The 26,163-nt window shown below is 41.4% G+C and overlaps 1 protein-coding gene across 1 annotated transcript in view; it reads right to left on the minus strand.

Annotated features, from left to right (window-relative positions):
• Positions 1-11,125: 11,125 nt before the first annotated feature.
• Positions 11,126-26,163, minus strand: part of C4H1orf198 (chromosome 4 C1orf198 homolog) — a 51,333-nt gene continuing 36,295 nt past the window's right edge. Inside the window, exons 3-4 of the mRNA XM_043963597.1 lie at positions 23,171-23,713; positions 11,126-14,576 (exon numbers count right to left, since the gene is read on the minus strand). Of these exons, the coding sequence (XP_043819532.1) occupies positions 14,520-14,576; positions 23,171-23,713 (600 nt within the window). The 3' untranslated portion in view covers positions 11,126-14,519. The remainder of the gene's footprint in view (positions 14,577-23,170; positions 23,714-26,163) is intronic.

The raw sequence follows: 26,163 nt of genomic DNA on the forward strand, positions 1-26,163 counted from the left end.
CTGGGAGAGAATTAAGGGATCAAGAGATTAGAGCTCATAGTGTAAATGAAGACTAGAGTTTTATAAGGGAAGACAGAGGGAAAGATAAAAAAGCCAATAAACTGGGGGCAGCTAGATGGCGCAGTGGATAGAGCACCGGCCCTGGAGTCAGGAGTACCCAGTTCAAATCCGGCCTCAGACACTTAACACTTACTAGCTGTGTGACTGTGGGCAAGTCACTTAATCCCAATTGCCTCACTAAAAAAAAAAAGCCAATAAACTAAGATAGGATAAAAGGTTTTTAGAATTCTTGAACCCAGAGGTGATATATCTGTCGATGATGACAAGATCAAGGGTATGACCATCATTGTGTGTGGCTGAGGTGAAGTAGAGATGTAGATCATGGGAGTTGAATAGGTTGAGGAACTGAATGATTAGGGTATTTGAGGAAGAGGAAATGTTTATATTAAAGTCCCCTAGTATGAGGGCAGGAATTGAGAAAAGAAGCTATGAGCCATGTATTGGACTCGCAGAAAAAAATAAAAAGGGAGGTGACCTGAGGGGTCTGTAGACAACAGGTACCAGGATTTTTGATTGAGTAGTAGATATGAATATCATGAACTCAAAGGAAGAGAAGGTAACAAATGATGGAGGAAAGGGGAGAAACCAGAAGTAGTAATGGGGAACTAGGAGCACTCCAAGTCCCCAACCTTAACCAGTAAGTGGAAGAAAATGGGTGAAAGTGTAGTTAGTGATGGAAAGCTTGACTAAAGGGTCTGTGATCAGAATGGGGTGGAGTGGGAGGAAAGAGCCAGGTTTTAGTAACTAGTAGGTAGGAGTATAGAAGGAGAGATTTAAGATGAAGGGAAGTTTGTTGTTTATGAAACAGTCTCAGTGGAGTTATATTGAAATTTTGAAGTGGGAAGATTGAAAAGGTATTATCAAGTAGTTGGATCCAAAAATTAATAAGTATTGTGGGAAAACATCAAAGCATTGTTTGAACCTAACCTCGTGTGGCTGAGAAACTAGATCTGTTGCTTAGAGACCAGATTTGTTTAATGCTTAACTCAGATTCTAGGTTATGCTGACCAGAAGTCAGCATCAAAGATTGGTGCAAGGAATGTGAGGAGTTTCCTCCCACTATACCTCTCAAGCAACCCAATTATCTTATCTGGAAATTGCCTCCATGCTGGCCAATCAATGTTTCCTTGCTCCTTTGCTTAAATCCTATATAATATGTAACTTAGACCTTGGGAGGGAAGTGGCCCATCCCTTTTTTGGTTCCCTGACTAGCCCCTTATGTTCATACAATTTGATATAAATTTGCCACCAGATCTGGTCCTATAACTCCTTAAAGGAATTCTATTAAGTTCTTGATAAAATGAACACGCTTCCACTGACTTGGGTTATTTTAAACCTCATTATGCTTCTGTAATTGTTGGACTGTTGACCTTTAAGCCCCAAAGGGGGAAAATTGTGGGAAAACTTTATGACATTGTTTGAACCTAGCCCTGTGTGACTGAAAAATTATGCCTGTTTCTTAGAGACCAGATTAGTTTAATGCTAAACTCAGGACCTAGGTTATACTGACTAGAAACCTAGTCAGATCCAAAGATTGATCCAAGGAACTGATCCAAGGAGAAAACTCTTTCTCCCATTATGCCTCTCAAGCAACCCATGTATCATCTAAAAACTGCCTCTGTGCTGGCTACTTACTGTTTTCTTGCTTCTTTGTTTGAATCCTATATAATATGGGGGCGGGGCAATTAGGTGGCACAGCAGATGGAGAACCGGCCTTGAAGTTGGGAAGACCAGAATTAAAATCTCACCTCAGACATGTATTAACTGTGTGACCCTGGGCAAGTCATTTAACCCCAACTGCCTTAAGACATCCAGGGCCATTTCCAGTCATCCTGATCTATATCTTGCCACTGGACTCAGATGGCTCTGGAGGAGAGAGTGAAGTTAGTGACCTTGCACAACCCTCCCTCACTTAAATCCAATTCAGTGCAAGTCATGATGTCACCCCAATTTCAAAGTCCTCTTCAGTAAGGAAGGACAAACAATATATAACATGTAACTTATAAAACCCTGGGGGAGAGGAGGGGAGGGGTGGGATACTTCTTTTTTAGCTCTTCCCTCTGCTGAATGAATGACTTAAATAATTTAGAAAAAAATTATTCCAATTATGGATTTTGTTCTCAGCTAAAAGTATTTGTCCTAATAATTTAGTAACCATTTGCTGAGGGTGGGGTGGGAGGGGGGAGATATGTATTTAAATTTCATTCTTAAATAACCACAATTGCTTAATAATGGGGTATGTGGTCTTGCAGGTCACTGGGCAACTTCTCAAAGCTTGGAGTGAGCTTGGACACTGCTCACCCTCATTTCCTGTTCCATATTGATTTTTGTGGGTATTTCTTTTTATTACAGCATCAGCTGAAAACCCAGCTTTACAAAGACATGGAATCATGAGGTTGAAGGAGTTGCCAACATAGCTGAAAGCACAAATAAAAAGATATCTCAAACATTCCAGAATGTCACCAAAGGGAATGTAACGAGAGCTAGCACTGAAACTGAGCTACAAGCAGTGTCAAAATGGCAGAATAAAGAAAGTTCACCTGAGCTTTCCAAATTTTCCTCCAAACAATGTTAAAATAATGCCTCAAAATGAATTCTGGAGCAGCAGAACCAACAAAATGTTGAGGTGAAACCATTTTTTAGCACTAGACAATGTAGAAGGTTGGTGGGAAAGGTTTGTCCCACCATAATGAAAGTGGAGAGCTGTCTAGCAAAGGCCATGCCCTGAAAAGCCATCAACAGACCTTGGTGGCAACTGAATTGGGGGCAGTGGCTTCTAGAATTCTCAGCCCACAGAGAGAAAGGCATTAGGCAAACTGGTCAGAAGGAGATTACGGGGTCCCTTTGCTGGCACTGGGTTCAGGACTCTTGCATTGCCCATAAGTGGTTGAAAAATTGTGCAGCCACAGTTGCGATCACAAGATTTAATGACTTCCCCATTAAAAGAGTAAAGGATTTAGAATATGATATTCCAGATGGCAAAGGAACTAGGATTACAACCAAGAATCACTATCTAGGAAAAACTGAAAATTTTTAGTCCTTCAAGGGGAAAAATGGTCATTTAATGTAATTGAGGACTTTCATGAGGAAAAGACCACAGCTGAATAGAAATTTTGACATTCAAACACAAAACTCAAGAGAAGCAGGAAAGAAACCACAAGGATTTCAGTATGGTTAAACTGTTTTCATTTCTGTATGGGAAGGTGATACTTTTAACTCTTAAGAACTTTATCATTATTAGAGCAGTTATGAGTGTACATAGAGGACATGGATGAGAGTTGATTATGATGCAATAATAGCCCCCCCAAAATTTAGGGGGTGAGAAGGAGATGCACTGGGAGAAGGGAAAGGTAGAATGGGACAAACTATTTCACATAGGAGACACAAAAGGAGGAGTAAATGAGAAGGGGTGGTGGAAAATGCTTGAACCTTACTCTTATAGAAATTGGCTAAAAGAGGGAATAACACATATACTCTATTGGGTATAGAAATCCATCTTGCCCTTCAGGGAAGTGGGAAGGGAAGGGGATTAAACGGGAGCACTGATAGAAAGGACAACAGATTGGGGGAGGCTACAGTCAGAAGAAACTTCTGCTAGTAGTCTGAATAGTCTCCAACAGAAGTCAAATACTGCTTTGTTTTTCCTCAAAATAAAAATATTCCTTGGATCCCTGAAGCAGGGCACCTCTGTAAACAATTTGGGAGCTGGGAGCCATCATCATGACCTTCTTACATGAGAATAACATTAGATTTGTGTTCTGAAGGCCTCTTTAAATGTAGTCTCTGCAAAATATTTGACTTTGGACATGTTATCTAAAATCTAAGCCTTAATTTCTTCATCTATAAATGAATAGGGCAGCTAGGTGGCACAGGGGATAGTGTACAGAGCCTTGAATCAGGAAGACTCAGACACTACTGGCCTCAGACACTTAGTAGTTGTGAGACCCTGGGCAAGTCACTTAACCCTGTTTGCTGCCTCAGTTCCTCATCTGTAAAATGATCCAGAAAAGAAAATGGCACAGCACTCCAGTATTTTTGTCAAGAAAACCCCAAATGGGGTTATGGAGAGTCACCCACAACTGAAACCACACCATAACAAAGTGGGTCTAATGATAAATGGTTTTGTGAAGATCCACTGACATAACATATATAAATTACATTGTTAATCTTACTCTATACTCAAAATCAGTTAATATTTTTTTCCTCAGAGGAGGAAATAATTCTAATCCCCCCAAACTCCATCTAAAAAGTATTTAAGGACTGCAGAAAGATACAGTATAATATAATTCCGCTATAGCTCTATATAGAGATTTATGCTTTTCAAGACATCTTTAGAACAGCCCTGAGTAGGCAATGTAAGTATTATTATTTTCCTCCATGTTACAGCTGGTGAAAGCTGATGCACAGAAATTATTTTATCTTCCCAAGGTCATGGAGCCAGTTAGTTGAAGACAAATCTTCTTAAACTGTAGTTGGGGTCATGAAAAATTTGGCAACAGTAAAAGGTCATGTATACCTATTTTGTATAACTACATATCCAGCACCACATGAAAATTTCTCCAGGGAAAAGAGGTCGAGAGGAGAAGAAATTTAAGAAGCCCTGGTTTAAGAGATGGGACTAGAATCCACATGTGTGCCAAAGAGGCTGCCCTTTGGCCGTGTGTTCTAACCACTAAGCTGCTCTGTATCTTATTTTGCTGATCATTCTCTTTCTGAAAAGTTCTCTCAATAGAAGTTAAATGCTTTTAAATATATTGACCTCTTCTCCTGGAATGTGACCCCTATGTTTTATATGTTCTGTCCCATCAGCTAATCAGCTGATCAGAAATACATGAGTGAAAAATAGTTTACTATTGAGTTTGTTAGAGCTGATTTCTCTAGCCAAGTAAATTATCCAGCAAGTGAAGCCAAATTGCTTCTAATCCTGCCCCAGGTGCCCAACTCTACCTGAAGCCCAGCTTTGTTTACATAGAACCACAAGCCTGGGGGACAGGCCCTGGGATTTCTATCCCTTGCAATGTGATCCTGAAACTGCCCACACACTTCTACTGCCAGACCCCTCCAGCTGACCAACAACTGCCCACAATCCTGTTGGAGGACAATCTGTTCTTCCTTCGTCAATGCTTTGGGGGGGGGGGGTTCTACATTGGTCTGCTGGTTGTTATTGTTGGATAAACCAGGCCACATTTCCCCAGCTGAGCTAGAGAAGGCCTTTTCAGAAATCATTTTAGTGTAAGAGCAAGTGGACTGATTTGGAGGCTCCACCTCTGCAGTTACCTGAAGGGATCAATGAAACCTTTCAACAGAAGTCTTCCTTCCTTGCCCAGGAGGCAGGTCCTCCACATCACTGTTCCTCCTCCATAAAGGTTTCCTTGCTCCTCTTTGAAGGCTGAAGCAATCACTATTTCCCTCTTTTGCCCTATCATACTTGGTTCCTTTCTGTATATCATCACAGGCAACTTCCTAAGGCTATAGGTTGCAGAACCATGTTCATTGGTGGAGAGAAGTCCCCTCTCTGGAAGTTCTCTATGATAATGAAATCAAGGTTCAGTTTTTAAAATGTTTTAATTGTTAAATTAAAAGGAGGAAGCAGAGAACATTTATAGGGAAATGAAGTTATTTGGAATATCTTTGAAATCATAGGTCTGGTTTTCTCTCCTCCTTCTCCCACCCCATAACTCTTATCTCCACCTATTAAATTGTAAACTTTCTGAGGGCAGGATCTGGCTATCTTCCTGTGCTCAACACCCAGCACAGTGCCCCTAGTACACAGTAGAATGCTAGGCATCTGGGTGGTGATGTGGAGAGAGCTGGGCCTGAAGACAGGAAGACATGAGTTAAAATTTAAACTCAGATACTAGCTGTGTGATCTTGGGCAAGTCATTTAACTTCTGCCTGTCTCAGTTTCCTCAACTGTAAAATGGGGATAATAACTCCTACCTATCAGGATTCTGGTAAGGATCAAATAAAATTATAACTGTAAAGTGCTTAGCACAGTGCCTGTCATGCAGGAAGAGCTTAATAAATGCTGAATTGAATCAGAAAAGAAATTAGAGGAAAGGTCCTTGTAAATAGTAATAACTGATATTTATGTAATAGTATATTTTTGAAAATTGACTGGCTGCAGGGATCTGTATCTCAGAGGGAGAGGAGTTCTCTTTCAACCCTGAGTAAGATTTTGGATTATAATAATCTTTTGAGTTGGCGGGCAGACTTGAATCGTGCCTACAAGTTTTGAAAGACACATGCAGTCTGCAAGAGAACATAATGAGAAGGAGTGAGGATTCTGTGAGCCCAGCAGTAGCATTAGTGAGGGAGGTGAAATCCCCATCCCTGCCTGGAATTTGATAAGCCAATCTAGAAAGAACTGAAGGCATTACGGGCCACAAGCAAAAGGAGAACTGAGCTGTGATAGAAAAGGGAAAGAAAGGTAGAGATCGTCCCTTGGTCCCCTTTAGCATCATGGCAAAAAGAACTGACTAAATCTGCTGACTGGACTTGCTTCTTAAGGGCTTGAGGAAAGTTCCAAGAAGCCTACTTTTACTCAGTTTCTCCTCCCATACCTATCCAATAAGAGGAGTCATCATTTCTTTTACCTACATACTTCCTCTAACCTGATTTTTGCCTTGAATGCTAAGGCAGGAGTTAGCCAGAAATGTACAAAATTTAAATGAGGATAGTGAGCCAGTCTCTCTGTCTACATATGTACATATTGAGAATTTTTGCTAAACTCCATAAAATAGCAGAGAAAGGGACTATGTGGATTTGAGGGACATTATCGTGCCCATGTTGTTGGGGGCAGCAGGTAGCTAGGTGGCATAGTGAATAAGAGTACAGGGCCGCAAGTCAGGAAGAGTCATTTTCCTGAGTTCAAATCTGGCCTCAGACACTTACTAGCTGTGTGACCATGGGCAAGTCACTTGACCCTGTTTGCCTGAGTTTCCTCATCTGTAAAATGAGCTGGAGAAGGAAATGGCAGACTATTCTAATATCTTTGCCAAGAAAATCCTAAATGGCATCTTAAAGAGATGGACACAACTGAAACAACTGAACAGCAAACAACATGTTAGTGAGCTAACTCTGTAACAAAGTGTGGCTGGTTAAATCTACAGCCTAGAATGGGAGAAAGGAAGAAAGGAGGCCTGGGTAAGATTTAGCTCTGTTCCTTTCAGAAAGTAGGAGGGAGCAGAAGAGACAGAGGACCTTCTGCAGCACCACCCAGTGGTGTTAAGTTTATATAGCATTATAAGATTTACAAAGTGTTTAACATGCATTATTTAATTATTTCATCCAACCTTTAGGAAATGCCTACTGCAAGACAGACACCAAACTAAGTCCTGGGGATACAAAGACAAAATATCTACCCTTACCAAAACGATGCTGATATCTTCAATAGAGAATGCTGCTCCAATAAACAGTAGGAAAAAAAAACTAGGCTTAAACCAGCCCATTTAACACCCAGCTTATGAGAAATATAAGGAAATATGAGACTCCATTTCACCTATTCCTGTATTCTCTCTCTTTTTTTTTCTTTTTTTCTTTTTTTTTAGTGAGGCAATTGGGGTTAAGTGACTTGCCCAGGGTCACACAGCTAGTAAGTGTTAAGTGTCTAAGGCCAGATTTGAACTCAGGTACGCCTTACTCCAGGGCCGGTGCTCTATCCACTGCGCCACCTAGCTGCCCCTATCCCTGTACTCTTTTTTGTTTTTTTGGGTTTTTTTTGCGGGGCAATGGGGGTTAAGTGACTTGCCCAGGGTCACACAGCTAGTAAGTGTCAAGTGTCTGAGGCCGGATTTGAACTCAGGTACTCCTGACTCCTGGGCCGGTGCTTTATCCACTGCGCCACCTAGCCGCCCCCTATCCCTGTACTCTTAACACCATTCTCAAGTATCCTCTGATTCTAATCTGTCCTCCACATAGTTGCAAAAGTGATTTTCCTAAAGTGAGCATGTGACTGCGTCATTTCCTCAATAAACCCCTAATGTTCCCTACTGCCATTGGAACCCAAAATAAACACCAGGCCCAACCTGGCATCAACCTTACTTTTCAAAACTGCTCTTCTTCTGGCCTACTGGCTCTGTCACCAACTACCTAAGGCCTTAAGCACTCACCTCAAGTGAGGTGAACTTAAGTCACCTCACTCCTCTGAGCCTGTTTGTTTTCTAAAAATGAAGGCTGGGGACATACTCGATCACTTCTAAAGTCTCTTCTAGTTCTAAGGTCTTATGATCCTTCTGGCCTTTCGGACCCATCTGGAAGTGTGGATTAGTGAACACTAGAGGAGCCTTGACTGTTTTCTGTCCAGGGGCAGAACTCTCTGGTTCAATGGACATGGGCTTTCATCTATAAAATCCTGGGGAGTTAAAGGTGGGGCTGGGCTGAGCAGGGGAATAGCCTCTAAGGTCCCCTTCAGCTGAAAATCTTTAACCATATGATTACACAGTCAGATGAATTGTCATCACACATGTTCAAGCAACCAAAAATAATGTTGGTCAAGGGCTACTTTTGACTAACATTAAATATGAAGCTAAGTGTCTCAATCTGAGAAAAGTGAGTGTGGTGGATAGCAAACCTGAGCTATGGAAAGGGCTTTTAAAATAGTGCCAGAGGAAATGCTATTTTTAATGTTCATAATGGGCTTCAAAAAGATCATGAATAGGTAGGGGAATATTAAAACACCACCTTCAGATCTAGATTAAATGTGTATAAGGATGAAATAAGACAAGTAAGGAATCACTTCACTGATTTTAAAGAACAATATACATTAAATGCCAACTGATTGAGAGTACTAAGTGACAAGGGAAATAGATCATTAACCATGGAATGAATATGATGCATTTCCATCTGAAAAAGTATTTTTTTCCTTCCTTGCCAGATTAATTGGTCTGAAGCATAGCTCCAATTGTGTCATTTCCCTGGTCAAAAGCCTTCAATCGGTCTCCATTTCCTATTAAATTAAGTCCAGACTATATAAGGCCCTCCATAATATGGCCCCAACTTCTCGTAGCAATTTTATCTCTAATTACATCTATTCTCTGCTCCACCCAAACTAATTACTGTTCCCTAAAAATACATCTTTCCCACCTCTGCATGTCTGCTCATTCTGTTCTCTCTTCCTGTTGAAATCTTACCCATAACTCAAAACTCATCTCAGATGTGACCTTTCATGAAACATTTTCCTGTTTCCCCAAATTTATACCATTTCCTTTATCTTCTAGCACTCCATCCTCTCTCATGCCATTTGCCATATTCTTTCCTGGGTTGTAATGATTTGTGCATATATCTTGTCTCCTGGAAAAGAGTCCTTAAGGGACACATTGGTGTCCTAGCACATTAGTTGTCTATCTCAGCAGCTTAATGAATATTACTGAGTGAATGAACTGCACCTGTTAGCTTACCAGTTCCTTGAGGGAAAGTACAGTCTTACCAATGCCTCAATTTGGTGTGGTTTTGACACTAAGCTCCTCAAAGGTTTTACAATCAAACGGAGCATAAGTTTTGGTCTTAGCAACAGCACACGTGTAGATGTATTTGTATACACACACATGTGTACATTTATGTGTGTATATGTATGCATATATGTGTGTATGGAGAGATGTTATATCATATAAATGATGTACATTATGATGTATTTATATATTATTATGTATATATGTAAACTTATACATATACTTATATATACATGTACATATACACATATGTATATGTATATACACATGTAGTAAATAGTCTGTTGCTAGGACTTTATCTTGGAACTTACCAGAGCTTTTTGTCTTATCTGTTTGTAATCTTTGAGGATATTAGTGTTAACTTCACACTAAGATTAGATAGACAGACAGATTGATCTGCTTTCCGAGGACCAAAGGCCCATGACCTCTTATTGATGGTTAGTCACTTAATGAACTTTTCGGCACATGGCAAATCTCCATCACTTAGTATAGTGAGATGTATGTAGGTGTGGAATGTTTGTTGAATTACCAAATGAGGAAGATTCCACAGAAAGGACATAAGTTGCAGTATCCATAAGTCTGCTGCTAGACAGATGTTGATCCTGGATCTTATGGACGGCTCTCATTGTAAAAGTAAATCAATCTAAGTCACACCAGAATTCTGATATGTGCATTCTACCTTTACTCTTCAGTTGTGAACTGTTTTCATCAAGGATACACCCTCATAAATACTGTTATTCAGTAGGACAAGTAGAATACTAAACAAATACAACCACTCAAAACACTGGCTCTTCAAAGGGAAACTTCAAGGCCTTTAATGCACTGAAGGCCATGGGACCATAAGATCGTAAATCTATAGCTGGAAAGAACCTTGGAGGTCAGCAAGTCCCACTGCCTCATTTTACAGATCAGGAAACTGAGGCCCAGAGAGATCAAATGATTTGCCCAGGATCACTCAACTAGTAAATGTTTGAGGTAGGATTTGAACCCAGATCTTCATGGCTCCAAATCCAATGTTCTTTTCACTGTAATTTAGTATACTATTATCCCTGGGTTTATTTATTTAAAAAACAACAACAATGCAACAACTCTTTGACATAGAGGGTGAGGATATGGAAGTGCCATTCCTTATTAGGTAACTAGCCATTTACCACTAGCACTTTTAACAAACGAAACAATATTTACTCTGGGTTGTTTGTTGTTGTTGTTTTTTTCATTGAAGATCAGCTTCAAGTAGATTACTCCAGAGATGTCAAAGGGAGACAGCATTTCATGTGTTGGATCACATCAGAATACAATGATCCACTTTGTCCAGGACTTTTAGCCCGGAAGAGATTTTCCCTAAAGGACTGTACATCATATAAGACAGAGCCTGTTCTTTCCGGCTGTCATATATAGTGTTATTGTTGGTCATCCCTCTCCCCCACTGTACACACAGCCACCCAAATGACCAGCCCTGTAAATAAGTGCATGAAGAAAGTTTCCCAGGGAATATTCAAGAATACTTGTAATTAGTGTTAACTCTTTCCCTCTTCGTTAATAACTGAAATTCCACAACAGACTCCTAGAGCAAATCCATAAAGATGGGTGCCAAAAACATACACCCACAGTCACAATCTATTTAAAACAACTTTATTAAAGGTTATTAATATAAAACATGACCAAGTATAAGTTGTCAGTAAGAATTTGTTTTTGAAAACGCGTATCAAAGAAAGGGAAAAGCATCAAACCACAGCCAAGGCCTTAGGTTGTGCTGTCAGGATGGAGGCTTGAAAGCCACCTGGGGTGACTGGCAAGGCTGCCTCATGCTCCACCAGCTGCTCCCAATGTGTCCAGCATTCTAAAGGGAGAAACCTACAGTGGGTTAGTAGTGGTGGGGGGAAGAGAAGACAGGGGAGACCATGCCATTCTGAGTGGTCACAGCTTTCCATCCTGCTTGAGGGAAACTAAAAAGATGCTGTCACCCAAAGCATGACTTGAAATCCATGAGTTGAATCCCAAGGGGAAAGAATGCAGGGAGGAGGAACTCTAGCTGTGCACTCTGCAGTGGAAAAGTTTGTTTTAAATAAAAATGCCTGTTTTGATGTCCCACTCTAGGGAAGAGCACATGGCAAACCCAAGTCTCCATTTTCTTCTCTTTCGGAGTGGAGCATCATTGACTACCATGGGAGAAGTATAAAGACATCCCCTATGTGCTGGAGTTTAGTCCAAAGGGTTAAAAAAAACAATCTTAGTGATTTATATTATGCTTTTAATAAAGGACATGGCCAAAGGTCTCCTATAACTCCCTGATGTTTAATGTGTTTGGGGAACACTAGAGAACCACAGGAATCTTCCCCTTAAGCTTCCCATTATTCATTCACAATACATGTCCAAAGCAGGTAAAAAATTAATAACAATGCTTTGCAATTATATAGTATTTTTGCTGTTTATAAAGAACTTCCATGTATAGGGCTTTTTTGGTTAAAAGAACCCTGTGAGGTGGACAAAAAGCAGCATCATGAGCCCATTTTACAAATATAGAAACTAAGGCCCTGGGAAGTTAAAGAAGTTGTTGAAGGGCACACAGTTAGCTCGTGACCAACTGACTGCCCATTCCACTACACCTTGTTGCCCTTCAATCATTAAAACCCAAGTAATCTCTCTCTCTGGTTTTCTTTAATTTAAAAAAACTAATCTCAAAGGGTTGTGCTATTGAGAAGTTTTTAACCATTATGAAATTTTTGCTAAACTGCAATTAGTAGAAATAAGCTGCAAATTAGTGGAAATCTAGCCCATGAATACTAGATAGAGTGAAGACAGTTTATTATGTATGTCTAAATATCAGAGTTTTAAGGTGCCACCCCTTGCCCCCTTAGGGAAATAGCATTTGGACAAAATAAGTTACCTCCCCAAAAGAAAGTAAATTCATGTATCGGGGTCCCCAAATCTCTGCCTCCAAGAAGCTTAATTCAAAGCAAACTTAAATCAACCTTTTATAAAAACAAAAGTTTACTTTCTAGGTCATTCTAACCCAGCCCTAGTTTCTTGCTGAGATGGGGGTGGCTAGGTTTGTCATCCAGGCTTTGAGGAGCTCCCATTGTGGAGATGGGTCTAGATGGTAAATAGGGAAGCTTACATCATCCCTTTACTCCTGCTCCATCAAGTACGCTTGGCTGAAAAAGCAAGACCCTAGCTCAAACATTTTGAGGACTTTTTTTCCCCTGTAACTCAGAAAACTAGAATTATTTTTTTCCTTTTAAAGACCAACTATACTTAAGTGCAGAAAGAACCTGTATTTGCCAAATTCTATTCTTCCCCTCTGACACAGTGAGGAGCTTAAAATGCCAAGCCCCAAGGGGCCCAAGTGTGGTTCACAGACTTGAAGCCATTGGCTGGGCCCAACCCAACAGTTGGCCAGGATGCTACTTTGGCAGAGACTTTCCTTTAAAAAATAAAGTAGTTGCCATGTGTCTTTGGAGAAAGGAAAAAAAAAACCCCAAACATTCTGGGAACCATTTAATGAAGTCCCATAAACAAACAAACAAAAAAAGACCAACCCTTCCCACCCCACCCCTGCACACCCCCCTCAAATTCCAACACGCACATGCTCTGATACTGGAACCAAGCATTCACTGGCAAAGGCTCAGGGAAATTAAGGCTTCAGGTGAGGAGGACACAGTGACAGGCAGTGTGTAAATTGTGCTGCATTAGAATTTGTCCCAGCACCTGCAGGGGGACAGGTGATGCTGGAGGCAACAGCACAGTTACAGTTTACAGAGAAGGCTCTATGTCTATCTCCCCTTCCATGGGAGCCATATCTAATGTGGCAAGCTGACTGAACAGGATTGGAGTTCCCCAGAAAAAGTTAGTGGTTGTACAGTGAGCAAGAAAAGTCCTGTGAATGCAGTCTCAGGCCCAGGAAGGTCCCTTGCTATCACATCAGAATCCCAAAGTTCTCCAGGATGGATAGATTAGTGGTGATATTATGCCTCCATTTCTGCTGATGATGGGGAGGAATGCCTGGTATATTCTGGGAGGAACACATAGCAAGGCAGGCTATTCGTTGGAGTAAGCAGTCTTTGAATCTTTTTTTAGAACAGAGAAACTTGGTTTACCAACCAGTGTCCCACTGGGTTCTAGGACAACCAATCAGAATAGCCCTTTATCCAACAATGAGTGACACAGTTTCCACATTTCCACCTAAATAAGGAATCACCAGGGACACATGAGGAACAAAGGTCTTCAAAGAAGAAACTAGTACAAAACTCAAGTAAGGTGTATCTCTGAGACAGTTGCTAAACTAGATATGAAATAATACAAGGTTAATACAAAACTTTTTAAGCATGCAATTAAAAAAAATACCATCCATGGTATTGATCTGTATTAGGGCAGCATGATAACAACCTTATTTTTCTTTGACTTGTACCAATGCACTGGTTTCTAGGACTGACAGGAAGATCAAGGCCAATACCAACATAGGAGTCGTTGATTGAGGACTGGATCACCTGCACAGGTTGGCAGTGTCTGGTGAGTTAAAGAGAGGTAAATCTTGATGTGATTGCTGCTGAGATGTCAAAGCCATTTTAGCTAAGGAAACCATTGTAAAGAAAAGCGTTGATTTTTTAAATAAAAAGAGGTTGTAGAAGACAGTCTGCTTTTGTAGTTTTTCTACATGAAATATTCACAAATAAGCATTTGAGGAGGAAGAAAAGTTAGGAAAAGAGAATTTGGTGGAGCTTGAGACAGAAGATTCCCCTACAATATTTAATCAGCTTGTAGCAGGCTTTAAAAAATGCTAAATTAAAAACTGCCATTACTGATCATCAAAAAAAATATCAAAATTGCCCGATCTTATAAGAAATGGTAACATCTAGACAAGGCAACATTGAATAGCTTCAGATTATTAAGAAAAAAGTACACAAAAACTAGGAAAATTGAAAGACACAGGGGAAAATTGCCCTTTTTTATCCTTCTTCTCCAGCACAAAGCTTTGGGGTAAAGTTTTGGGGTTCTTGGTTTTGTTTCATTTTACCAGTTGTCCAGAAAATCAAATCCCGTCTTTAAGATGACATTACTTGTATTGAGCTGTAGGGGGAAAAAAAAGACAAGTGAGATTTTTTTCCAAGTGAAGCAAATTCTAAATACAGCATCTCATTTAGTATGACCCAAATGAAAGTGCTTGCTTCCTTCTCAGAATCTCCATGACCTCAATTTACCCCAGTGTTTGGAACTAGAAAATTAAATAAAATTAAGCACAGGCTGGCTTGATTCTGCCAGCATCCAGCATTCCCTCCCTCCCTCCCTCCGTAATGACATCTGTGAGCACATCAGCTTTGAAGGTTTATCCATATAAGACACAGCCTAGAGAAAAGGAAAGAATGAATAAAACAGTGACTAGGAGGACAAGTACATGTAGAATTATCATACACACACACACACACACACACACACACACACACAAATATTAAAGGCACTCTTTCTAATAGCAAAAGTAATCTACATAATGGAGAAAGCAAAAGATGGGGAAGTTTGTTTCTTTCAAAGGAAGCTAAATGACTATCTCTAAACTAAGAGCATCCTTAGGGTCAAGGAAAAAATATAGATACTATGGGTAGCTATGTATTTATTCTAACAACATTCTGGATATTTCTGGAAATTCTCTTACATCTTCCTTCAGAGAGAGTTCATGAGCCACACAAGAAAATCATTCCCATTGTTTCACAGTTACATATAATTTTTTGATCAAATACAGTATTGCCTAGCTTTCTCATTCAACAACTCATTCTTTCCACTGATCAATACATAGTGCCTATTCTATGTAAGGCACTATCCTAGGGGCTACAGTAGTAACAAATGAGGTAATAAACACCTCCTGTCCTCAAAGACCTTTCTACCCAGTAGGGTAGCACAAATAAATAGAAAACAAGACAGACTGTGCTGTGTCATTAGTGCAACACACACACACACACACACACACACACACACACACACACACACTTTAAGAATTTAAAAGAATAAGAAAATACTCCTGCATGGTGAGATCCAGGGAAAACTTCAAGGCCTAATCCAAATGCCCCTCCCCTTATAAAGACAGGTGGGATTTCAACAGATAAAGATAAAGATGATGTGAAAAGCATTCCAGGTGGAGCAACCAGCTTGAGCAAAAATTCATTTGTCAAGTAGGCTGAGCACTGAAAAAAGATCATTGGATCTGGTTATTGGAGACCTTCAAAGGAACAGTCTCAGCCAAGTGGTAAGGGCAGGAAGCCAGATGACAAGGTGTTAAGGAGTGAGTGGGTAGAAGGAATTGGAAGCCTCCAGTATAGACTTTTTTCCTACACTTCTTAAAAGAGCAGAGATAGGATAGTAGTTCAAGTGGATGACAGGATAGGGTGAAGGGTGTGTGTGTGTGTGTGTGTGTGTGTGTGTGTGTGTGTGTGTGTGTGTGTGTGTGTGTGTGTGTGTATGCGCGTGCGCCTAGTACAGTGTAAACGCACTAGAATACACCTATATCAACTCCTGAGTATATCTAGGCAAAAAGGAGTCAATAGAAAGGGAGAGACTGAAGATGTAATCAAGGAGTTAGTTGATGGAGCAGGGTCCAAGAAGGAGAGACAATGGATAAGATCAACACTTCTCACTGAGAAAGTTAGCAGAAAAGGTTTAAAATAAAGAGGAATTTTGAAATGAAGAATAAAAAGACCCTCATGCAAGTAGGGCCCCAGATGAGATTACGGAATATGAATACAAAAACTACATAAAAGGATTTGTGACATTTACCAGTTACACTCAATAAATCCCCAAGTGGAAAAGAAGCAAGGTGGCATTATTTAGACTTGTCCAAATGACTCATGCTAGCTACTGCTGAAGGTAGTTAGGAGAAACAGTGGCAGCTACTGAAGGCAATTCCAATAGAGTTCTAGAGACATTTTGGACAAGGCCAATATTGTTGGGAAAACATACAGACTAATTTCAGGGAGGCAACACTCAATTGGATTTCTCAGTCCTGATGTGACAGTTGGCAACAGGTCATTATAACTATGCTCCAATGCTTCTCACTCCAGTGCCTCATTATGGTATAACCTTGGAGTCTTTAGGTCTGGGCAGTAGCAGCATAGACTCTGGCCAATACTAACAAGCCGGAAAGGCTATGAGTACTGGCCTAAAGTCCAACAATCAGTCAAGTTCAGTTTAGAAGACCTTATCACTAAAAATTTGGCCCCCATCTAATGAAATTTTTTGAAGATGGAAACTCATGAAGGTGTGGATGCATTGTGATTTACACTGGCAGATGGGTGCTTGCAGGGGTCAATTCAATTTAGGGTTATATAGCATTGAAATAGAACAGCTAGGTGATGCTGTGGATGGAGCGCCAGGTTTGGAGTCAGGGAGACTCATTTCATGAGTTCACATCTGGCCTCAGACATTTACTAGCTGTGTGATCCTGGCAAGTCACTTAACCCTATTTGCCTCACCTCCCTTGTCTATAAAATGAGCTAAAGAAGGAAATGGCAAAGCACTCTAGTATCTTTGCCAAGAAAATTCCAAATAGGGTCACAAAGACTCAGATGTGACTGAAAATGACTTAACAACAACAAACATTTATAATGAAATGTATAAATAGGGCTTCCTCTGTCCCTTCCCCCAACAATCCTGTGACATAGGTAGTGGGGAAAAGAACAAGTGTTTGTAAGCATCTACTATGTCCCAGGTACTATCATGAGTACGGTATAAGTATTTTCTCATGTTATCCTTACTGTAATCCTGGGAGGTAGGGGCTATTATCACCCTCATTTTACAGATGAAGAAACTAATGTAGACAAGAGGTTATGTGACTTGCCCAGGGTCACACGAGCTAGGAAGTATCTAAGGCTAGATTTGAACTCATGTCTTCCTAACCCCAGACTCTTCATTCTATTACATCACCTAGGAAGTACAAGTATTATTATTCCTATTTTACAAATGAGGGGTTAAGAGTTCCTCAGGGTCACTCACTACCAATTACATGCAATGGACACTCATCATGCTATTGTTCCCTCTTCTTCTCCAGTTAGCTGAAGGCCCAAAATATTTCTTGCCATCTTCTATTCCTTGGTTACCCAAGACAGCAAAGCAGACCTTGGGTGAGGGAGGGGGATTATTTTCCTCAACTTTTTATCTCTAGGTCTTATCTGCTCTACTAAAATATAAAATCCTTGAAGGTACAGGCTATTTATTATGTCTCCAGATACTGTCAGAGTCAGGCTGTGAATCTGGTTTGCTAACTCTCTTCTCACCTTTACCCCAGCAGGGATAGCTTTACCACTATCCCACCACGTTCCAAGATCCCTGTAGAGAAGAATGTTCCATAGTCCCCACTTCCTCCACTGCTGCCTCCTTATTCCTCTGCTTGGTGACCTCCAACTTGGTATTCCAGGAGGTCACCAGGCCTGCTTTAAAAATAATCAGATGGGCTGAGTCAATAGAAAGGGGTCACTTAAATGATAGTCCATTCCAACTGCATCAAAGTAACATTCCCGGGGGCAGCTAGGTGATGCAGTGGATAAAACACTGGCCCCGGATTCAGGAGGACCTGAGTTCAAATCTGGCCTCAGACACTTGACAATTACTAGCTGTGTGTCCCTGGGCAAGTCACTTAACCCTTATTGCCCCACAAAAGAAAAAACAACATTCCTGAGCATTGTTTTCTACTGTGCCTTTTCTCAACCCTCTTCCTAATGGGTACCTTGTTATTCAGCTGGATCTGACCCTTCCTGATACCATTTGGAGTTTTCTTGGCAAAGATACTGGAGTGATTTGCCATTTCCTTCTCCAGCTCATTTTACAGATGAGAAAACTGAGGCAAATAGGGGAAGTGACTTGCCCAGGGTCATACAGTTAGTAAATGTCTGAGACAGATTTGAACTCAGGTCTTCCTGACTCTGGGCCTGGAACCATTTTGCTACCTAGCTACTTCGGCAAGTGGGCACTTTACAGTCTAGGTTATGCATTCAGTCCTCACCAAGGAAGGCTATTATCTTTCCTTAGATCTTTTATAATGTCTCTCCCCAGTTCCCCTCTCACCCCCTTAGCTCTAGTAAGCTAAATTCCTTCCCACCTTTGTAATCTTGCTTCCTCCCACCTACTTCATAAGACCTCACTCTATCCAATGTAATCATTCCAGTGTCCCCCAACATACAGATGATGGCAACACCCAACTGACATAGCATTCTTGGGAATGAACTGAATTCCATAATAAGTGAATTTTTGAGATAATTTAGTATCCTTTTAAGCACTATAAAAAAAATTGAACCACTTGAAATGGAAATATTTCTGAAATGTTTTAAAATAGTAACAGCAGATGACAGAATCAGAATTCAAAAAAATCTTGGCAGGCTGAGAATAGGCCAAAACCAAAGATAAAACTTTAGACATCCTGAACTTGATGTCCAATCAAACTCAACACGTCCAAAACTAGATTATCTTGCTCCCTAAACCCTCCTCTTTTCTAAACTTCTCTCTCGCTATTTTTTTTTTTTGCAGGGCAATGAGGGTTAAGTGACTTGCCCAGGGTCACACAGCTAGTGTCAAGTGTCTGAGGCTGGATTTGAACTCAAGTACTCCTGAATCCAAGGCCAGTGCTTTATCCACTGCACCACTTAGCTGCCCCTCTTCTCTCTCACTATTGAGGGCAGCAGGGGACAATCTTCCCAGTCCCCCCCCCAGCCAGGCTTATAATCTGGGTGTCAACTCCTCATTATATCTCACCCCCATACAGAATTTGTTGTAAAGGCCTTTCAATTTCACCTTTGCAACATTTCTTGAAAATGCCCCTATAGTTCCTTTGATACCATCACCATCCCTAGAACAGGCCCTCATCATGTCATACCTAGACTATTGCAATAGCCTGATGGTTTGTCAGCCTGCCACAAGACTCTCCCCACTCCAATCCATCTGAAGCTACACAAATATCCAGAAGGAGGTAATATTTCATTACCATCTAGCATTACTTATAGTAGGTACTTAATGTCCACTGAACTGAATGAATTTAATAGTCCTACTGTACTTGGTTGCTGCTATGTGGATCAGATCATATCTGGACTATTATGTTTGGCTCTTAGCATTATGTTTTTAGAGGGACATTGAGAAATGAGTGTGTCCAGAGGAGGGTCACAAGGAAAATGAGAGGTCTGGAAACCATGTGATATGAGGAGTTACTGTAGTAACTATAGTTCATGAAGTTATTACAGATATTTAGTTTATAGTAGAAGAGAAGACATGGGTGGAGGAGGTAAGAAGGGGCATATAATATCTGTCTCCAAATATTTATAAATGATTACAGGTAGACAAATCATATGCACTGTATGTAGTTCCTGAAGGCAGAACCAGGACCAATGAGCAGAAGTCACAGGAAGTATATTTTGGCTCAATATAAGGAAGAACTCCCCCCCCCATTATATTATGAGCTCCTCCAGGGCTGAGACTTTCTTTTGCCTTTCTTTGTGTGCCCAGTGCTTAGCATAATACCTGGCACATAGTAAGCACTTAACAAATGCTTCCTGATTGACTGGCTGATAGAATTGAGTCAGTCAAAATACAGAATGAGTTGCCTAGTGAAGGGGTGAGTTCCCATCACTGGAAGTGCTAAGGCAAAAGCTGGATACCCACCTATGAAGTATGTAGTCGAGGGTACTTTATGAGCCTTGCTGACTTGGAAGGAAGTAGTCAGGAGAAAAGAATTATAGATTTGGAGGTTGTGCCAACTAGAAGGTTCTATGATAAATTTAGAGTAATAGAAGACGCCTCATAGGAAAACAGAAGCAATGCACAGTCAAGACTGTTTTCGGGGCAGCTGGGTGGCGCAGTGGATAGAGCACCGGCCCTGGAGTCAGGAGTGCCTGAGTTCAGGTCCAGCCTCAGACACTTAACACTTACTGGCTGTGTGACCCTGGGCAAGTCACTTAACCCCAATTGCCTCACTAAAAAAAAAAAAAAAGACAGTGTTTTCTTTTGTTTTCACAGGAACCCTGAGCACTTGACCCTGATGACCTAGAGCATTGTCAGCTCTAGTCAACATATGTGGGAACAATGAAACCAGTCTCCAAGTCACCCAGCAAATTAACAGTGGGGACAGCCAGGAATAGCTTACTGGGTTCTGCCCCTAGACCAAACGGCCTCACCCTGGTTGCCACGCGATCCCATGATGGAGAAACAAAGGATAACCACAGCTTTCATGTGGCTTTTTCACAGCTTAGCAGTTACCAAGGAGCACAAGATGGAAGAAATCGGTCTGGCTGCAACCTCTGGCAACCCTGGGAGTTCAAGAGGTGCCCAGAGTTAGTAATGAGAATATCATTTCTCTTCAGTTTCCTCATCTGTTAAGCAGGTTTTCAACTCCTACCCCTACTCCACTTTCCAGGATGAGGTATTCCAAGTCCTCTGATAATCAATAGTATGCTAACTGTGGTCAAAGAAAAACAAATGTAATCCTAGGCTCGAATAAGAGCCAGAGAAAGGAAAGTCATAGTCCCATTGACTCTGCCCTGGTCAGCCCACACCTGGGATATTGTGTCCAGTTATACTTGGCCACATTTTAAGAAGGACACTGATAAACTTGAGAATATTCAGAAAAGGGTGAGCAGGAGGGCAAAGGGTCTCAGGACCATAGGGATGGGTTGAAAGAAATGAGGATGTTTTCTCTGGAAAAGGGAAGATTCTGGGGCAGGACAGCTGTTTTTGAGCATCTAAAGGGTTGTCATGTGGAAAAGAGATTAGCTGGGGAGGTGGGACATGCCTGTTATCACTGCTACCAGGTCAGCTGAGAAACAGCCTGGGCTCTTGAGCTCTGAGAAGCAGGAGGTTGGTACCAGCGCTAGACCTAGTATGGTGAGCTGCTGGGAATGAGAGCCACTAGGCTGCCTAAAGAAAGACAAACCAGCCCAGGTCAGAAACAGAGCAGATCAAAATTTCAGTGCCAAATTGGCAATGGGGTAGGAAGTTGCCTCTGTGCTCTCAGCCTGGGTAAGATAGAGAGATCCAGTCTCCCCTCCTCAAAAAAGGGGAGAAAGGAAAAGGGATCAGACTTTTTCTGCCTTACTCTAGAGGATACAACTAGTAACAATGAGTAGAAGTTTACATAGAGTAACTCTAACATAAGACAATACTTGCTAACAATAAGATCTATTCCAAAGTGGAATGGGTGTCTTCAGGAGGTAATGGACCCCAATCCTCTTTCTCTAGAGGTCTTTAAGCAGGGGCTGGAGGGCTACTTGTCAGGTATATAGCAGGAAGGATTCTTATTGAGATACAGATTAAACTAGATAACCTCTGAGGGCCCTTCCAATGGTGAGATTCTGTAAAAGAAATCATCCACATCCTCTAAGAAAAATGCTAAATCAAGAAAAAAGTATCACTGCTATGGTCCTTAGGAGCTCTTCACGAGAGGAGCTCGATGTTGTAGAAATAAAATTCTAATTGACGTGACTGCTGTGGAACCATTCACTGTAGGAAGGGCAGGATACTTCGAAAATGTTGGGGCAGAGATGTCCCTTTTACAAAGTGGAACAGAAACAAACAAGGAAGGCCAGAACAGCTGCTGCTGAACTGAAGCTTCCAACTTGGTCATGGCTAATTGTTCTCGTCTCCTCCATTTATAGCTTTAACTTCTTAAGAAATGCAAACCGGGCCGGCTAGGTGGCGCAGTGGATAAAGCACCGGCCCAGGAGTCAGGAGTACCTGAGTTCAAATCCGGCCTCAGACACTTAACACTTACTAGCTGTGTGACCCTGGGCAAGTCACTTAACCCCAATTGCCTCACTAAAAAAAAAAAAAGAAAGAAATGCAAACCAATTAACAAAGAAAAATCTACACACACACACACACACACACACACACACACACACACACACACACACTGAGGGGGGGATAGAGAGAGAGAGCCTGAGCCTAAAGCAATGATGCTTGATTGTCTTTCCTCTTGCTTCCTTCCCCTGTAGGACCATTTCATTCTCCCAAGTCCTTCCTTTGCTTCTCTTCCCTTCAGTGAAAGGAAGTCTTCCCTCCCCCTCCCCTTACTCTGGAATAATGAGTTAACCAACTCCTAAGGACTCCCTTGAGGTATTCTAAATCCTATAAATTAATTATAACATTCTTATTTCAGCTTGATGTCCCCAGTTCTACCATGCAGTTTACAACAAACACTTAATTCAGTGCCCACAACAAACACTGCATAAAACTAAACTTCATTTACCTCCATTTCTTCTGCCTTCTTTTCAGGATACCATTATTGATTGAACACATGCAATCCAATGGTCTCTCTTTAGTGTCTAGCACAGAGCTGTGCTCTCAAAATACTTACCAACCTCCTCTGCTTCCGCATAAATAGATAATCCCCTCCTTAACCAATGTTCTATACAAAACTTCCCTAGGAAACAGGCATAGGATGATTTTAGGAATGCCCATTTTATAGGCAAGCGGGCCCACATATAAGAAAGGACCACACAGTTAACCTTGTTATATTTGGCTAATGGTAAAATCTGGGATTCTCCTAACCCTAGGTTCTGGCTTTACCATTCAGTTGTCTTTGTTAAAAACAAAACAGATGTACATGTATGTGTGTGTTTCTATGTGTGCCTGCGAAGGGGTAGCTCCGTTTCATGTGAAACAGGTAAAGGAAGAGAAAGTAGGGAAGTCTATCTAACCTGTGTGGGCTTGGACTCTGAGATTAAAGCATCTTCTGCATCCTCCATTTTGGTGCCAGATGAGGACAGCTTCGCCATTGGCTCAGAGAGGAAGCCATCATCCAGCAGGCTAACTGAAGACTGACCAGGCCGGGCCCTTTCCTTCTCGGCACTCAAGTTGGAGAATGTAAATTTCTCTTGCCAAGGGCCGCTGGGCTTTTCCCCTTTGGTCACCTCCCTGTCCTTTGGGACTGATTCTTGCCGGTAATGGCCTGAGGGGACCTTTTCCCCTTTCTCCATGGATTTGATCTGACTAGGGGTCAGTGACTGGAAATCTGATTCTTGTCCTTCCACTCGGGAGCGCTCTGCATTTATCTTCCAAAAAGAGGATTCCTCTTCCTTCCAGATGGACCCTAGGCCATCCATGCTTGATGTTTTGTTTCCCTGAGAGGATTTGGGGGCCTGGGCACCCTGGGGGACTTTGGAGAGTTGCCTTGGTTCATTCTGGGTTGTGCCACTCGGCTCTTGGATGGACAAAGAGGCGATGCTGAAATCCATCTGACTCTAAAGAAAGAAACATGGAAAAGGAGGGGAAAAAACAAACAAAATATAATGAAGCCTTATCAGTAAGAACAACAGATCTATAATCCACCATTTATGTCAAGCCCTCCCTCAACCCTTCCTTCAATGACCTGGTGAATATCCTCTTTATACCTTGTTCCTCTCAGCAAAATGATGAGGGTCTACCAGGGCAAGATGCTGTAGACTTTGTCAGACAAGGACATTGTATTGGGTGTTTTAGCAGAACTTTTTCTTTGTTACAAGGGAGGATCCAGTTCCAGCATGAAGATGGGAATTTCTTGGGGTAACTATGAGGATGCCCCATTAGTAAAATTAATTTTTAAAATCAGCATATTTGTCCTCTACATGTCCTTGTTCCACTATCTCCCCTGGAAGCTATTTCTTTTTAAATTTTTTTTGGTGAGGCATTTGGGGTTGTGACTTGCCCAGGGTCACATAGCTAGTAAGTGTCAAGTGTCTGAGGCTGGATTTGAACTCAGGTCCTCCTGAATCCAGGGCCAGTGCTCTATCCACTGCACCACCTAGCTGCCCCCCATCCCCCCACCCCCACCCCAGTAGCTATTTCTGAGTTTGGATCTGAGATATATATTTACAAGATAAGATTTCTTTGAAAAACAAACAGTAATGATCCCAGAAAACAGTGAAATATATGTTGCTCTTCTCAAGAAAAAGGAGTGGATCTAGTAAGGCAAAATGTTGTCTATATTGTCGGACAAGGTTACTGCACTGGGTGTTTTAACTGTTTTTCTTTGTTACTAGGGATGATTCAATTACAGGGTAAGGGAGGGGGTGGAGTTTTTCAGAAATTATTGTGACTTAAAAAAACAAAAGACACCAATAAAATTTTGAAAGTTTATATGATAAAAGAGGGTTACTGAGAAGCAACGGTCAACCTAGCAATGCCACATAATCTCCAGGTATGTTTAGATAGCATCTCTGCCCAAACTGAAGACTGACCAACACATGGCATTTATTTGGTTCAAAATCCTTGCTGTTCTGCAAGCCTGATATTCCCATCATCATCTCCTTCAATGGAAAAATCCCTGTATGAATTCAGGTGCCTTGCTAAGTAGCAGATGTTAGCTTTAAATATCTGAAGTAGCTGGGCTATTTCCTTGAATCCTTTGGCTACCTCACAGCACATGGAACTTTCTATCAGGGTCTGTCCCCATCTCCCTCCAACCTGTGACAATGTGGGAGATGGGGGTAGAAGGGAGATAAAAATCGTGTGTCCCTCAAGGCAGCTCTCTGGTACCCTCTGGCTATATCGACAGCTTAGTCACCTAAGACCATACAAAGGTCCACAAACATAGGAGCAGAGCCCTTTGGATTTGATGGATGTGAGATACCATTCCTTGCCTTGTTGACCAGATGAGTGACTCCGTGCTCTGCTAACCAGAAGTGTTTCCAAAAAAGAAACAAGGAGGATCTGAGGTTAGAGCAAAGTGCTACTGCACCCTTTTCTATGTTATGCTAAGTAAGTCTCCTTTTGGTAACTATTCAATGACCTACGAGAGTTTTATTTCACCCCAACATGAAACCTGAGCCAACAGGGTATTGGCCTGAATCAGGTCTGCCCCTAACAGAGTCCCAGGTCTACCTAGAGGCACTGGTGAGTTCTATAGCCCATTCCTTACAGCAGAGGACAGATTTGTTATGAAGACCTTCTTGCCCGCCCCTACCCCTACCCCCATCCTCACAGAACAGCAGGGCTAGGATCAAAACCCAGGACTCCCAACATCTAGTTCCTTGACTTCACCAGAGTCCTTTCCTCTAGAGTTGAGTGCAGTGGCAAGACAATAGTAAAGACAACTAGCAATGACCTAGGATGCAATATGTCTCTTTGTAGTGCAATCTGACAAACTGATAGTAGTAGTAGTAGTAGTAGTAGTAGTAGTAGTAGTAGTAGTAGTAGTAGCAGTAGTAGCAGCAGCAGCAGCATTTATATAACACTTTAAAGTTTACAAAAGACTTTCACTTGTCCATTTCAGCAACCCTAAAATGTTTTAGGTGCTGCTGTTATCTACCACCCCCCCACCAAATTTACTGATGAGAAAACAGGTTGAGAGAAACTGAGAAATTTAAGGGCCACACAACTTATATCTGAGGCAGGATTTGAACTCAGGTCTTCCTACCTCCAAGTTCAACACTCTATCCACTGCAACACCTAGATGACCGTTTACACCTAGCAAATACCTACAGAGCATGGGTTGTGTCTTAATTCCTTGGTGGACACAACATCCCACCACCATATATAATGGGGATTTTTGGAGATTGGTATTTTATAAGTTTTGGGGAAGATGCTGTTGCCAAACACTGTGACCTTTTAAGACAACATCGCTAATTTTTTTTCCTGACCAGTTTTTTTTTCTGACCATTGATTGTTAAACTCAAGTCATATTTTGGCATCTCAATTTATCGGGATACCATTT

The sequence above is a fragment of the Dromiciops gliroides genome, chromosome 4, assembly GCF_019393635.1.
Source record: "Dromiciops gliroides isolate mDroGli1 chromosome 4, mDroGli1.pri, whole genome shotgun sequence".
NCBI lineage: Eukaryota > Metazoa > Chordata > Mammalia > Microbiotheria > Microbiotheriidae > Dromiciops > Dromiciops gliroides.